The 14,956-nt window shown below is 53.4% G+C and overlaps 4 protein-coding genes across 4 annotated transcripts; 1 reads left to right on the top strand and 3 right to left on the bottom strand.

The window, feature by feature from the left end:
- Window positions 1-592: 592 nt before the first annotated feature.
- Window positions 593-3,032, bottom strand: NEUTE1DRAFT_133979 (uncharacterized protein; the record flags this gene model as incomplete). Its single annotated transcript, XM_009858931.1, has 4 exons — window positions 593-1,116; window positions 1,174-2,136; window positions 2,191-2,767; window positions 2,899-3,032. The coding sequence occupies 4 exons, from the start codon at window positions 2,941-2,943 to the stop codon at window positions 593-595; spliced, it is 2,109 nt and encodes a 702-aa protein (XP_009857233.1).
- A 1,215-nt stretch (window positions 3,033-4,247) lies between these two features.
- Window positions 4,248-6,131, top strand: NEUTE1DRAFT_74451 (uncharacterized protein; the record flags this gene model as incomplete). The annotated part of the gene is made up of 2 exons (XM_009858930.1): window positions 4,248-5,054; window positions 5,146-6,131. The coding sequence occupies 2 exons, from the start codon at window positions 4,513-4,515 to the stop codon at window positions 5,906-5,908; spliced, it is 1,305 nt and encodes a 434-aa protein (XP_009857232.1).
- Window positions 6,132-6,345: 214 nt separating this feature from the next.
- On the bottom strand, window positions 6,346-8,020 carry NEUTE1DRAFT_93151 (uridylate kinase; the record flags this gene model as incomplete). Its single annotated transcript, XM_009858929.1, has 2 exons — window positions 6,346-7,398; window positions 7,822-8,020. 2 exons carry the CDS (start codon window positions 7,844-7,846, stop codon window positions 6,707-6,709), a joined length of 717 nt encoding a protein of 238 aa, XP_009857231.1.
- A 1,485-nt stretch (window positions 8,021-9,505) lies between these two features.
- Window positions 9,506-11,821, bottom strand: NEUTE1DRAFT_133976 (uncharacterized protein; the record flags this gene model as incomplete). Its single annotated transcript, XM_009858928.1, has 3 exons — window positions 9,506-10,601; window positions 10,685-11,152; window positions 11,208-11,821. The coding sequence occupies 3 exons, from the start codon at window positions 11,640-11,642 to the stop codon at window positions 9,927-9,929; spliced, it is 1,578 nt and encodes a 525-aa protein (XP_009857230.1).
- Between the last annotated feature and the right edge of the window lie 3,135 nt (window positions 11,822-14,956).

The raw sequence follows: 14,956 nt of genomic DNA, 5'->3' as shown, positions 1-14,956 counted from the left end.
AGAAAAACGCTATCTAGGTGTCCTCAGATGTACTTCGCACGCGCACACATACATACATACATACAAAATAACATAACTCATCATACCACTGAATCTCGCCTTCGCAAGAACCTCGCCTTAAAGTCCCATGCAGCACCGCTTTTTTTGGCTAAAGAAAAAACTCTCTCGATCCACACATATAGTGGAGTGACGAAAGAAGAAGAGGAGGAAAGGAAATGGAAGAGAAAAAAAGAGTTTAAGCTCCAGTGATATATGTACCAGTTTCCGTCCTTCATCCATGAAATCTTGCATCCATAATGACAATCCCAAATCCGCTTGCTTGCTTGCCTACTTTGTTTCAACAACAAACATGTCATGACCTGTCCTGGCTTTGGACATACCATTACATAGAACATCAGATCCATGCCATCCCCCCCAACATCCATCATTGTAATATATGTCCTCCTTATCCCACAGATACAACCCAATTATTACTCTAACAACCAAATGCAATGCTCCAAACGCCAATACCCATATTTCATCATTGAAGTTTTTTTTTTGGTAAAGGGAGGCCGGGTAAGAAGTAAGTACGGAGTGATCATGAACCCCATTATTATTCTTTCTTACCCTTACCCTTACCTTTGCCGTTCGTCTTTGTCGACGACTCGACAATATCCTTCACATCCTTTTTGGCGGTTGGGTAATTACTTTTCGGATCGTCCGCAAAGAGTACCTCATCACCCTTACCACCCATCTTCATAAACTCATTTGGGTCCCTGTTGTCATCGGGTCTGGCCTCTTTTTGGCGGGAGGGTCCTGCTTGTGCACCGGCAAGTTCGTGCTCGCTGGGCCCACCGACCGTTTCCGTGGGGTTCTTCTTGTAGATCTTCAGCTCGGGCTTGTTCTCGCCAAGTGGGATCTTGTCGGCGATCTCGACTGTGTTGATGGAGCTGAGGAGGGTGCGCTCGCGGAGGACGCCGCGCCTGGTGACGTCGAGGCCGGCGATCCCGTTAACGAGGCCGTTGGTGCTGTCATTGACGCCAGGCGTTTTTTGCGTCATCCATGGATGGGAAAGGCAATCGTCGATGGTGAAGCGCTTCTCGGGGTCGACGACGAGCATGGAATCAATCAGGTCAACTGGGGCATTGTTAGTATTGAGAACAGCGACATTTGATATAAGAAAAGGTAACTTACGAGCCAAATCACCCACCGGGTCCCAGTAAGGCGATGGGTAGTCGAATTTGCCTTGCCTGATTTGATCTGAAAGGGAATAAGGGAAGTCGGGCGAGGTGAGTTCATCCGAAAAAGGTGGGAAGCCGCACAAGCAGATGTACAGCACTACACCGAGAGACCAGACATCGACCGCCTTGGTGTACTTGCGATGACGAGTGTCGGTGAGGATTTCCGGTGCCACATAACTGGGCGTACCGCAGAGAGTGGTGGTGAAGGACTCCTCACCAATGATCTTGGCAAGACCAAAATCAGCCAGCTTAACGTGCAGGTCATCGTCGACCAGCAGAATGTTCTCGGGTTTGATGTCGCGGTGGACAATGTTGCGGTCGTGCAAGTACTTGACACCCTGGAAAAGCTGGGTAAACAACTTGCGGCACTCGTTCTCGGAAAGCTTGGTCTTCTTGACAATGTAGTTGAAGAGCTCGCCTCCTGGCGCCAGCTCAAGGACTAGGTGAACGGCGTTGGGCTCATTGAAGGTATCTTTGAGACACAAGACGTTGGGGTGACTAACCCCCATCAGCACGGCAATTTCCTGCTGAAGACCCTCGTCCTTGGACCGCTCCTCGACGCCAGGAGTCTTGGAGAATACCTTGACGGCATACTGTGAACCCGTCGACTTCTCCACACACAGGTAAACCTCGGCAAAATGGCCCTTGCCCAACTTCTGCAGCGTGGTGTACTGCTGCCTGAAAGCGCTGGTGTGTCGACTTTTGGGGTATCGGAAGATGAAGCGGGCTGTGCCAAGAACGGCGATCTCATCTAGCTCTTGGAGCTCTCTCCGTCGATTGCGACCCACTATTGCCTCGTTGACGAACGTTCCGTTACTCGACAGATCCTCTAATACGGCGATGGTGTCGTTGCCCTTGTTCTCTGTGAAGATGATGCAGTGCCGGTTCGAAACGATGGGGTCCTCTATTTGGATGTCTAATGTCATGTTAGCATGGTGGCGTATAGCGGGGATTGTACAGGTGAACCAACCGCATTCTGGGTGTCGGCCGATCAGATAGCCACCGGATGGAAGTCCCTTGACCTTGGTCTTGTCCAAATCGTGCTCCTCCTTGATCAGCGCCTTCTGGCCGCGTTTACCTCTCTTGGAGCCAACCGCCTGTGAGACCGTATCCGGAAGGGGACAAGCGGCCCTCCTCCTCAAGACGACGCAGCGGCCGCCGTACCTAGGATCTAGGGGAAACAGGTAGCCCCAAACTCCCTCCTTGACTTCATCCTCGACCTCGTCCGACAATGCCTTGTCGAGATCGGGCAACTGGCTAAAGGCTTGTGTGTCATTGAGCTGGGACGCTTGCGACTGAGAATGTTGGTTTTCTGGGCGGGGGCTGATTTGCGACAGCTGGCTGGGGCGGCCGGCTGGAGGGGTGGCAGTGGGCTCTTTGGAATCCTGTGGGAATTCATCGGAGTCGTGGGTAACTGGAGATGGCAGTTGTTTGGTGGTCTTGAGGGGCGTCTTCTGCTTGGGTTCGGGGCTGTCGCCGGTGCGCTGGGAGGAGAGGCGCTCGGAGCGACGGGGTTTCTTGAAGGAATCGTTGTCGTCGGCAGAACCCTGAAGTAGAGCGCATATTAGTCGACGGAGCATGCTTGGTGGTGACGCAATGCGCCATGGACTACCTAATCAAAAGTGCAGTCATGACATGACATGACATATGGGATGGGGGAGTGAGTGGACGGACGTACGCGAGCTCTTTTAAGAGTGCTGCTGCCTTCAGCTCGGGGAGCCATGGCTGCTAGGATTGTAGGGCAACGAGTCGAGTGGTGCGTTGGTCAGTTAATGCCGGAGCCGAGGATTCGATTCAAAAGAGAGGATCTCAAATGATCAAGTGGCGGGATGGTGTGTTCCAGGTAGCTTGTGTGTAGAGTGGGAAAAAGATGGGGTGGTGGTGGTGACGGCGCCGGGCTGGGGAGAGAGAATGACTGAGTGACTGAATGATGCTACTGTGCAGTTCGCGAGGGACTGGGATAGGCCGCGGGCAGTGCTAAGGTATTGGGGGCCTCCACCAGAATGCAACCATACAACGTCAGGGATTCACAGTGTATGTACATTACCTTACAAGCCTTGATGACCAAGTGGAAGCTTCCCTTTCCTCATCTTTTTCGCTTGGAAATCACGCCGCGCCTCGCCTCGCCATGACTCCACTCTTTTGGCGCGTACAAGTCAACAAATCCACGGAAAGGGAAACAGCATCCAGTTGACAACATTGATTTGATTCTCTATGAAATATCTACGTGTATATGCAATTTGAAATATGCCCTCAAGGGGCTTTGTTTACTGTTGCTGTCTCTGTACGCTAGGTACACTTGTTGACTTTCTTTCGGCGGTGCACACCCTCAGCCCTTGTTGAATGTCACCATGTGCATTGCATACATAGCGTAGGGCTGGTTGGTCATCACTCTTTTTCTCGGGAATCTATTGTGGGTTCATTGTGACTCTTCACCATCCTTCTGGGCTGTCAGGCGTGCCGGTCATTTGTTATTTTGAGACTCCCATCACGTCAGTGGAAAAAGGAAGGAACTGATACAATATCCTCAGGCTGTAAAGGTGGCCGTTGCCCGGGTCACCACCACACTCCAAGTGTCTGCCTGGATATCCGATTCAGATGACCCGTGACCCCCTCTTCGCTTCCCGCTTCTGTTTGTGTTTTAGGTGAGCTTACAAAGGTCGCCATCTTGTCTTGAAGATCGGATTTGGAGAAGCTGGGGACAATGTCAAGTGCACGGTGACAAGCAAAGGAAAAGGGACTGGAGCTTGACATTGTCACGACCTCGCTGGGACGAACCACCCCATGGGTCAGGGTTTTCTATGTCACAAGCAGATGACTGCAATAACCCTGACAATCCTGCACGTGACTGGCTGGAGCACACAGAACAGCTCTTCTTCAGCACAGGGCAAAAATAGGCGGTGGGCTTGGCATTTGAATGCGGGGCATTTTCCGGTCTCTGTCGTGAGAGAGGGGGACACACCACTCAGCGAGTCGAGGCCCAGGAACTGTGCAAAGAAAAAGAAAGAGCGGAGCCCTGCCACTAAAGAAAACTTCCTTTGGGGCCCCTCCCACGTCTGACAGGATATCCGTATCGTTTCCGGCCAGTGTCGACCCTTAGCACCAGGACATACTATCAGATTGTCCCCGGCCATATTTTCCCCGTCGCCGTGTCCCCCCTCCGTCCCCCCCGTCCCGCCGTGTGTCTCGCCTCAACCCGACCTCACTCCAGCCTTTAGGTCCAAGTGGGAATAGTTCGGTAGCCCGTCGTCAAACAACCACACACGCACACACACCGACAACACCGACCAACATGGCTACCCCCCAGTTGATCTTCGTCGACGGCACCTTCGCCGAGCTGGCGCAGGAGATGGCCGACTTCGTCCAGGTCGGCGAGCAGGTCCAGCCTCTCCTCGAGCAGGACAAGCGCGAGGATGCCCTTGACCTCATCGTCAAGGCCTCCCACTCCCTCAACGCCGCCCCCGAGAAGGACTTCACCCCCGCCTACAACCTCCTCATCCACCTCGTCCTCCAGTCCGAGGAGCCCAAGAAGTACCTGCCCACCCTCTGCGCCAACCTTCTCAAGCCCATCACCTCGTCTCCCACCCACGGCTTCACCCTCGCCTCCAATGCGCTCACCACCATCTTCAACCTCCTCGACAAGTCCAACCCGCTGCGCTTCAATGTCTTTATGCAGATCGTCCGCTTCATCAGGCAAAACAGCCAGTTCGACCTCCTCAAGCCCAGGTTAAAGAACGTCGAGGGCTGGCTCCAGGAATGGAAGTCCGACTCGGAGAGCCAGCGCAAGCTCTACGTCGAGGTTTCCGATGCCGCCAACGACGCCGGTGATCAGGAGTAAGTATCTACCTTTCATAGCATCATGTATCGTACAACCATTGTGCACCTTTACGGCCTCATGCTAACCTTTTCTTGTGTGTGTGTGCAGGGAGTCCTACTTTTACCTCCTCAAGGCTCTGGCCACTTTCGACCGCGACAACCAGGACGAGGTCGCCTCCGATGAGGCCCAGAAGCTCTCCCTCCGCGCCCTCCGCATGGCCATCTCGTCGCCCACCCGCTTTGACTTCAACGACCTGCGCTCGCTCCCCTCGGTCCACGCCCTGAGCGACTCGCACCCCGTCTACTCGCAGCTCCTCGACATCTTCACCGAGCAGGACCTCGAGGACTACAACGACTTCAGGGACGAGCACCAGGGATGGATCGAGAACGAGAAGCTCGACCACGAGAAGCTGCAGCGCAAGATGCGCCTGCTCACCTTTGCCTCGCTCGCCGCCAGCACCCCGAACCGCGAGATCCCCTACGCCAGCATCGCCAAGGCCCTCCAGATCCCCGACGAGGACGTTGAGATGTGGACCATTGACGTGATCCGCTCCAAGCTGGTCGAGGGCCGCCTGTCACAGAAGCAAAAGGTCTTTTTGGTTCACCGCACCACCTACCGCGTCTTTGGCGAGAAGCAGTGGCGCGAGCTCGGCACCCGCGTCGACCAGTTCAAGACCGTCGTCGATAGGCTCGTCGGCGTCGTGCGCAAGGCCCAGACCGATGTCGAGGCCCAGCGTGAGCGTGAGCAGCAGGAGCTCGAGCGCAAGCTGGCCAACGCCGGTCTTGGCGAGTCGGAGCAGCGCGGCGGCAACCGGGGAGGACGTACCGGCGGTGCCAGACAGACGAGGCAACGCACGGATGATGATGACTGAAGGGGGTTGCCAACAGGATATTTTGCTGCAATAATTGGTTGTTGCTAGTAGCATAGAGTTATGAGGAGGGTCTTTCAAAAAGAAAATGAGCGATGTCTTGCCCCTGTATCATCCCGCTCGGTCATCAGTTCAGTTCAGTTCATTTGAATGGGAAAGGAATTTTACATCAAAATGGGTTGTTGTTGTTGTTGTTGTTGTTATCTATCAAGGAGTTGTGAGCCCCAAAAAATTACGGAACACCATTTTCAAGGTAGAGCTGCTACACTTTTTTGGCGGGTATGCATTTTTGTTGTACCATTCCGAGGAATGGGCGGTTTAGATATCCAGCAATCTCAGGTTTTCTCTCTCCGTTTATGGTGATGCATGATGATGCGTGAGGGCAAGCCCAAAATGGTGGAGTATAGATCATGGTACTCAGGATACAAGGAAAGGGAAGCGTAATAGCAATGCTTTTTGAGACAACGTCTATGGCCACCAGCAGTGGAAACAATGAAATCATGATGCTCAGGCTTCCCAACGATGAATAGTATAAACGCAATACCATGCCATCTCGATATTTGGAAAAAGACAGAGCAAGTTCAATTTCCAAACAGGTAAAACCATCCCATCCATCCACCGACCGTCTTCGCGACTCCATCGCTCCGTTCCCTTTCTAATAAATCTGTAGTAGTGTAGTATTTAAAAGTTTTTATTTCATGGAACGGCCAACCCCATCTCAGAAATAGTAGAAACCAAGTTACCTTAACCCCCCGTCAACCACTCCCATCTCATCCCCGGAGTAAGTCAAGTCAACCCCCTCTAAAACTTATCCCCAAACACCCTCCTCAACTGCTTTCTCGTCTCCTCATACACCTTATCCGGCCCCGGCGTCGAATCCACCTTGACCACCTTTCCTTCCCTCTCATAGTGATCCACAACCGGCATACTCGTCTCCACAAACGTCCTGAACCGCTTCCTGATACTCTCGGCATTATCATCTTCACGCCCACTCGTCTTGCCGCGCTCCAACAACCTCTTCTCCATCTCCTGCTCCGGGCAATCATAGAACAACACCATTTTCGCAGGGCAAACGACCTCTTCGAACTTGAACGCTTGGTCCATCTTGCGGGGGAACCCATCAATCAGGAACCGACCTTTACCACCAGTTTTGGAGGAGGTAAGAGTGTCGCGCATGGCGTTTTCGAGCAAAGCGACGGTGACTTCCATGGGGACGATGGCGCCGTTCTTGATGCAGTCGCGGATTAATTGGCCGTATTGCGAGCCGGGACGGTCTTGTTCGGCGCGGAGCAAGTCGCCGGCCGAGAGGTGGGTGAAGCCGTAGTCGCGGACTAGACGGGCGCATTGGGTGCCCTTGCCGGCGCCGGGGCCGCCGAGGACGAAGATGACGGTTACGTCGGAGGGGGAGAAGGCAGGGGTTGTAGTTGTTGAGGAGGAGGGGGCGGGAGCAGGAGCAGCCGCGGCTGAGGAGGAGGTGGGGTTGGGAGGCATGTCTAAGTGGTGATGGGGGTGGTTAGCTTTGTTGTTTTGGAGGTTTGTGAGGCAGTGGTAGGTAAAATAGGGAGGTAGAGAGGTAGGTGCAGTGGTGGGCTTAGTTTAGGAACTGCCCGTGGTGGGTTGTGTCGGACGTTTCATCTCGTCTCGTCTCGTCTCGTCTGACAAAGCCGCAGGGCAGCAAAGCCGCAGGGCGGCAGCAGCAGCAGCAGCAGGAAGCTAATGAGCTGCCCTTTCCGCCTCTTCCTTGCCCTGCATTCTCACTGCACGGCACTGCACTGCTTCCACGTGCGTCTCCCGTCGGCCGACTTGACTGACTGACTGACTGTCTCTAGTACCACCGCTTTACCCCTCTTCACATTCTTCTTGTTCTTCTCTTTTATACCCCAGATTATATCAAACAAACAGAAAGAAGAACTCACCTTTCCTCCGATTAACCAACAACATATACCCTCCGGACGTCAAGGCAATCAAAGCCACAAAAGGCCAAAAGCTGATCTTGTTGGTGTCCCTAGGCGGGGGAGAGCCACCGGGGGTGCTGTAGCTTCTCTTGTTGCTGTTGCTTCTTCCTTGTCCTTGCTGGAAAGTGGAAGAAGTCGTCCACTGGGTGCTGCGACGAGCGGTACGGGTAGTGTTCGCAAAAGTAGATGCGCAACGACGAGAAGCGGCGGCGGTGGTGGTGGCGGCGCGGAGGGTGGTGGTAGTTGTGTAAGAAGACGTGGAAGCAGCTAGGCTTCGGAAGGCTTGGCGGGATGCCATTGGATCGGTCGGTTTGGTGAGGTAGGTAGGTAGGTGGTACAGAGCGACTTGCCGGTTCGGGGTTGGGGGATGATGGGAGCGAGACGACGACGGAGGATGAGTGGGAAAGCTTGGTTTTGGCTTGGTAGGCTGGTCTGCACAATGACGCCCGTTTGGTTAGTTATATTGCTAGGACCGGACTGGACTGGACTGGACTGCAGTGGGCTGTGTGTAGTTGAGCTGGAGGTGAGGTCGCGACTTTGGGAAGGACGGGAATTGGAGAGCTCCCGTCCCCTTTTCTTCTTCTTTTGGGGAAAATGGGGGTGATGACGATCACGGCGAGCGGCGGTCGAGTGGTGTAGTGTGGTGTGGTATGGTGTAAGTTGCGAATTACCCTTGCTCAGTTATCACGATAACTTTATGGACGTACCTTTTTACTCGACGTGGTTTACCTCACTTTCTATCACATCCAAGTCTACTGTTAACTACGAGAAGAAGAAGAAGAAGATAAAGGGGAAAGGAGAGGCACGGTAATGGAAAGCGTCGGCCTGATTCAGGAACACACTTGGGGACTTGACCCGATCCGAAACGCGACAATTACATGTGGCATCCCCGAATGGGTCCAATTCCACCTTCATCAGCGGCAAAGGGTCCAGTCCAGTCCCTCACCCGTCCGCGCGCATTGTTCGTCCCGCCGGCAAATTAATTGTTAGTGCAGGTCCCGCCAGCGTCCGTCATTGCAGCGCAGTGCAGTGCAGTGCAGTGCAGTGCAGTGCAGTGCAGTGCCTGACTGCTGAGGGATGAGATGAACTCGGGCTGGCAGCTGTCGAAAGTGGATCAGTCTTGATCTGTTCCTGCTGCCCGCTGGCCTGGGCACCTCAGCTCAGATCGATGTCTGGCAGGCTGACAGCTGGCGCCCCTGAGCAGAGTGGAGCTTGGATTTGACCTCAATTCCCCGGGCCCCTCCCCCGGGCGGGCCTTGGACTTGTTGAACATCAAAGCTTATTACTACCACCGAAGGAAACGGGGATGATGCGTCGGGTGCTCCCGCTTGTAATTGTTATAATGGCTGGGAAAACTATTATGGTGTTACATACACTACGGTGCTAGGATTCACCTCGGTGAGTAACCCAGATTTTTTTTCAATGTAGCTACACATGAATCTTGGTGATGGCTTCACCGAGTGGTTTGTGGCTGGGGAGGGTTGGCAACCACCCAAGTTCGTTTGCGAGCATCACGATATTCAAGACACGGGAGTACTTTTTCTTTTTTTCTTTCTCCAGACAAACGCCAACTACTTACCCTCACATGTCACCATGTTCAAGTGAAACTCTTGAATGTCAGACGAACTTGTTTGTTTGATTCAATCCACACACACACATAGAGAATTCTATTCTCTTGTTCATTTCCTGTCTGATCTGTTTCAGGGGAAAAAAAGGTAACTTGACCTTCTGTCATCTTATCCGTCCATCCATCTTCATCTTTCACGTATCTCGAGTTCCCGCTCATATTATACACACTCTCTGTCTGCTCCGCTCAATTTTTCTTCCGTCATTCCATCCATCCATCCATCCTAGCTTCCCATCGCTATTCCAAAAAAACAAAAGTTGTAATCCTGCCAACGCCTTTGGTATATCCAATTTGAAACAAAACAAAGTAAAACCTATAAACAAAGGGAAAAAGAGATTGCTTTAGAAGAGAAAAGAGGTGATATATATACTTTCATCGCCTTGCTTATTGACACCCACTGCCACTGGCATTGCCATCATCCGAACCCAGTGACCACCACCTAAGCAAACCTCGTCTGCATAGTCGGCGGCGGGGGGTTCTTGATCGCCTGACCGGCGTAAGCGCCGGGGATCGGTACCGCCTCATACTGCTGCTCGCCATCCGCCATCGGCGCGTGCGCAATCTGCACCACCACCGGCGGGGGAGGCTGGGGCAGGTTGATTTGAGGCATGGGATCCACGGGCGAGACCGCGTTGGAAGACGAGGGCGTCATGAACCCGCCCTTGGGCGTGACGGGCGTGGCAGGGTTGGCCTTTGACGGAGGAGCCTGCAGCTTGAAACCCGTGTCGATCTTGGGCGAGCTGAAGGAGGACGACTGAGGGATGATGAGACGCTGGCCGCCGCCGCCGGGGGTGAATGGCTGCTGCTGCTGCTGGGTGGGACCGGCACCGTAGCCCTTCTCGACGTCGTCAAAGGATTGGTACTGCGAGGGCGGGAAGCGGGGGGAGAGGGCGTATTGCGAAAAGGTGGGCGACTTGGGGCCGAAGCCGGGCGTGTTGGGCGCCGATTGCACGCGCAGCTGGGCGAGGTAGAGGTCGGACCGGGCCTTGTCGCGCATGTTCATGGTCTTGAGCAGCTTGCGCTTGGACCAGTAGCGGTAGAAGACGATGCTGTAGAGCGTGATACTGATGATCTCGATAATGATTTCGATAATCATGCAGATAAGACCCCAGTTCTGTTCAACGAGTAAAAAGTTTGTTGTCAGTAAGACATTCCGGGTGTTGCCGTGATACGAAGTGAGGGGGGGAAAGAGCTTACCTGAAGACGGCACACAAGCGCGTAGTCGACCTTGTCCTTGAAGAGCTCCGCGCGGTGGTTCTCAACGCAAGACCAACCCCACATGTCTTGGTTCTTGCTGTTGTTCTTGGTGAATTGGAAGATACCGGCAGCCACCGCCCACATGATCATGCTGAAAATGAACCAGCCCACAGCAAAGAGCGTGTAGTACACGCCAACCTTCTCCGCCCTTTGATGACCCCCACGGCAGTAACCAATGAAGACACCGATGCAGATGAGCAGCGAGACGCAGGAGCAGGCGAGAACGACGTATTGAGGCCAAGGGTTGGTGCCAGCGGCCCAGGCGGGAAGGCCGTTCATGGCCGGAAGATGTCGGGTAGCGTTGAAGATGGAAAACGAGGCCGAAAGCATGGAGAGAATGATGAGACTGCAGCTGAAGTTGACACCGCGGAGAGCGAACTTGGCCATGCGTACCCGGGTTTTGATTTTCTGTATCTCTGTTAGTACCCTAGAGCTTGCTCGCAAATCGAATGCAAAAACTCACCAAATCCCTGGCCTGCTCCTTCTCCGTCAACTTTTCCTTTACCTCCAGCTCCTCCTCTTCCCTGAATGTTGGGCTGAGAGGATTGGCGAGAGTCCGACCTGGTGTTCCCGGAACCTTCATCGCACTCTTGAGGGGCGACCTTGGCGTCATTGGCATGGCGACTGATTCCCTGTTTCCTCCATTCCCGATATAACCAAAACCAACATCTCCAGGCTGAGCATGCGCAACCTCCGACTGGTCAGAAAAGGGTAGTGTTCGTCCATCGACAGGCGAGTGTACTGAGGTGGCTTCGGCAAATCGTGGTGTCCTTGGAGGCTTGGCCAGTGATGAGGATGTGGATGATGAGTTGTTGGAAGAGACTGAGCCGGCCGACATTGTTCGTTGGGGTGTCAGGTTGAGAGCGGCTGGCCGCTTCTTCTCGTCGTTGAAGGCCATGTCGACGATGTAGATGTGTATACGTTTTGGTTGGCTTTACTGTATGAGAAATAATTCGAAGAAGCCAGTCCCCGATGTCGATATCAAACTAGCAAAGGGTACACAGCCTCAAACTGTGAGATGATGACGGCACGCACTTTGCAGGAGTGAAGCAAAAGGAAATAGAGTATAATGGAAAGGAGACACAGATATGAGAGAGCCCAGCTACCGAAGTAGAGGAGAGGATGGAAAGCGAGACGCTGCCGTTGGGGTGAAGGTGGTTTTGAATAGCCGCTGCCACTACCTGGTACACCTTGATTTGGTATCCTGGTGGTGGATGGGTATGGGTGGTTGCGCGAGTCTTGCCTCTCTGCATGAGACGATCAGCAAGTGGTTCCTCGGAGGGAAGCAATAGGGAAGCATACTTTGCACAGGGGTGGTGTAGTCGGACCCGAGACACGGAAGCTGATAGGACGACAGGCTAGTGTCGCCAATAAGGTCGGGCGACTGATGTCGAAAATAGACGCCCACTGGGAGTCAGGAGTGGGCACCGGACTGGCTTCGTGGTTACCTCTAGCTACTTTTTCGCTCGTGGCTCAAGAGGGAGGCCGCAGATGTACGTCGGCAAGCGAGGAACTGGGATCGGACAGTGGCAGGCCGTTTTTTTGTTCCCTGCGTCTCCTGGATGTTGGAGATGCTGCAGATTTCTGTGGTGTTGCTTTGAGAGAAACGGGAGAAGAAGAGAAAGTCAAGTCTAGAAGCAGAAATGGTCTACATAAGACTCGAACACCATAAGAAAAGATGTAAGACCGGACGGAAGTGGGGTTGCAACCTTTCTTCTTCTCGATATAGTAGCAACGGACCAGGGGAATGACAACAGCCTGTTGACGGCATGAACGATCCCGCGGCGTCAACACCAACATGTAGATGGCCTTGCGTGTGCACACACATGGCCAAGAAGACGGAAATGTGCTCAGATAACTCGAGTAGCAACTGACTGCTCATGATGAGCCCTTCTTCTCTCCTCGTGTCTTCTCGCCCCCAACACCAGAGCCCTTCATCCTCTCTCTGTGTTCTGCCTTCCTGGTCACAGGAGAAAATATCACTGGTTCGGATGGGCAAGGTTGGGTAACACGAATCCATTGGCTGGGGGCGGCTGGCGGATGGGGGAGCACTTTTACCGGACTCGACCAGGAAGGGGCAGGCCAACGACATCGTCCAGATGTACCGCCAAGATCATCGACGGCGTGAAGCTCAGAGCAACGATAGGAGACGGCGGCCCGTGGTTGGGCGGCAAGCGGTCGTCGTCGTCGTTGTCGTTGCTGAGGAAGTCTTGGAGGGCGGGCCTTGTTCACAAGAACCCCTGCCGTACATCTCCGCTGGTGCCCTGCCATCCAACTGCCTACCCTGGAGTGTTCCGAGTCTTCTAATTGGTTGTTCGTTTGGGCTTTTCACATGTGTAGCCAATAAGATGGCACAATCCTGTGATAGAGCTGCCAACCATGCATTGGTGGGCGGCAAGCGGTACCACACAAACCTCGTCTACGCTCTCTTCTCCGCGACTAGCGACTCGCTCGCTCCACGCTGTTCACACTCCATTTTTCGCAAATCTTGGTCCCCCAATCTAGTGCAATATCGGGCGCTGACCCAGAAAGGGCTAAATTCACGATTCTGAGTGTGATGTTTGACCATGACTTCGCGGGAACGCGCGGGAATCACGCGCCGGGGACACAGTAATCTTTTATACTTGCCGACCAGAATCGTCAGTTGACCATGTTCATAAATGTGAAAGCCAAGGGCTGGTGAAGGCGGGGACTTGATCAACCCGGCGGCTTCCTCAGACTTGTCAATGTCGCACCATCACACGTGTGGTCTCTGCTTCCCGACCTTCCAGCTATTCTGTGTTCTTTACGCTTTTCTCTATCTGGGAGCGGGGTCCTCTGGAACAGCGACGACGTCGGTGTTCCGTAGCACAGCGGACAACATGGCATGGTACCAAGACATGTACACCGCCAGGACGGATGCAGTGCTGCTGAGTGAGTGTAAGACGAATTCTGCAAAGAGGTTGATTCAGGAAAGACGATACAAGGCTGGTGTTTTGGGTGTGTGATCTGGACTCGCAATGATCAACACCATGAATATCAGAGCCGTAGTAACAAGTCCGCGACAGTGATGTCCTTGTTCTGGACTTGCACTTGACAGCCAATATATTATCGAACTCGGACATCTCAGCTTACGAGTTTCCGCCCATAGATAGCTTGGCAACTTATATGCCGTCCTCAACTCTGACGAGAAACCGTATCTACACCTGGAAGCGAGGTTACCTTGTGCTGCACTTGTCAGCACAGATATATTGCCCACCCTCCATCGGGTGTTCGTAAGCACAGAGTATCATGGAAGTGCCAGTATTTAGCACATCAACTTGTAGGTGCTGTTGCCACCGATGTGGTATTTTTAGTCCGCCGAGCCGGAGGTTGTGTATTGAAAGCTTCAGTATCACCATTGTGATATCGCCATCAAAGCCATAATGGGCAGCCAGTTCTGCGTTGCATTCCTACCCGTCCTTTTGGCCATCTCGGTGGCTCGGTGGAAGCACGCTGTTCGGCTGCTGCAAGTCATCGCCCATGGCACCATTGATGCGGTTCGATTACTTGACAAGAAGAATCCGAGCTCAGCAAGAATTCCCAACTTGGTGAGTAGTGCCGTAGGTAATGCTGCCTACATCATGTCGTGAAACGATGATTAGCAAGCTCATTGCAGAAGACACTTCCTCAGCAAGTGCCTCTCAAGAAGAACTGACAAGGTATTAATAGGAGTAGCTCGGCCTTGCCAGTTGCGATTTCACCTTTTGGTCCCTTTGCCCAGTCTCAGCCCGAATGATGTTGAATAGACACTCCCATGCTGCTTTTCTTGACCCCAACCCAGCGATGGTCAAGCTCCAAGCATGGTTATGGACGTGACTGACGGCCAGTTAGCGGTCAAGCGGATATGTCTCGTGTAACCGACTGAGTCTTCTCCCCGCTCCAATGGTCATTGCTGTGAATCGGTTGTGGCTTGAATCCTACTAGACTGCTTCTCGAACCATCAGAGACGGTTGTACGCGCTGTTGAACAGGTCTTGGGCCCGGAATCTTCCCGATCCCGATCCAACAAGCATCTGGGTTGGATGTGAAACAAGGGCTTGGGCGCGGTTTTGGGGCCAGGAGAGAAGCGTGTTGGTGGCCGATGTAGCTTCCATGTATATCGAGCATGTTCCCAATAAAATCGAGCAGTGTTGTCCAGAACACCCGAACAAAGATGGTCCTGTGACGCTTGCACAGCTGTTGCAGTTACTCC

This window comes from Neurospora tetrasperma (genome assembly GCF_000213175.1).
Source record: "Neurospora tetrasperma FGSC 2508 unplaced genomic scaffold NEUTE1scaffold_81, whole genome shotgun sequence".
NCBI classification, from domain to species: Eukaryota; Fungi; Ascomycota; class Sordariomycetes; order Sordariales; family Sordariaceae; genus Neurospora; species Neurospora tetrasperma.
Note: the sequence above shows the minus strand (reverse complement) of the source record. Positions and strands in the feature narration are given on the sequence as shown.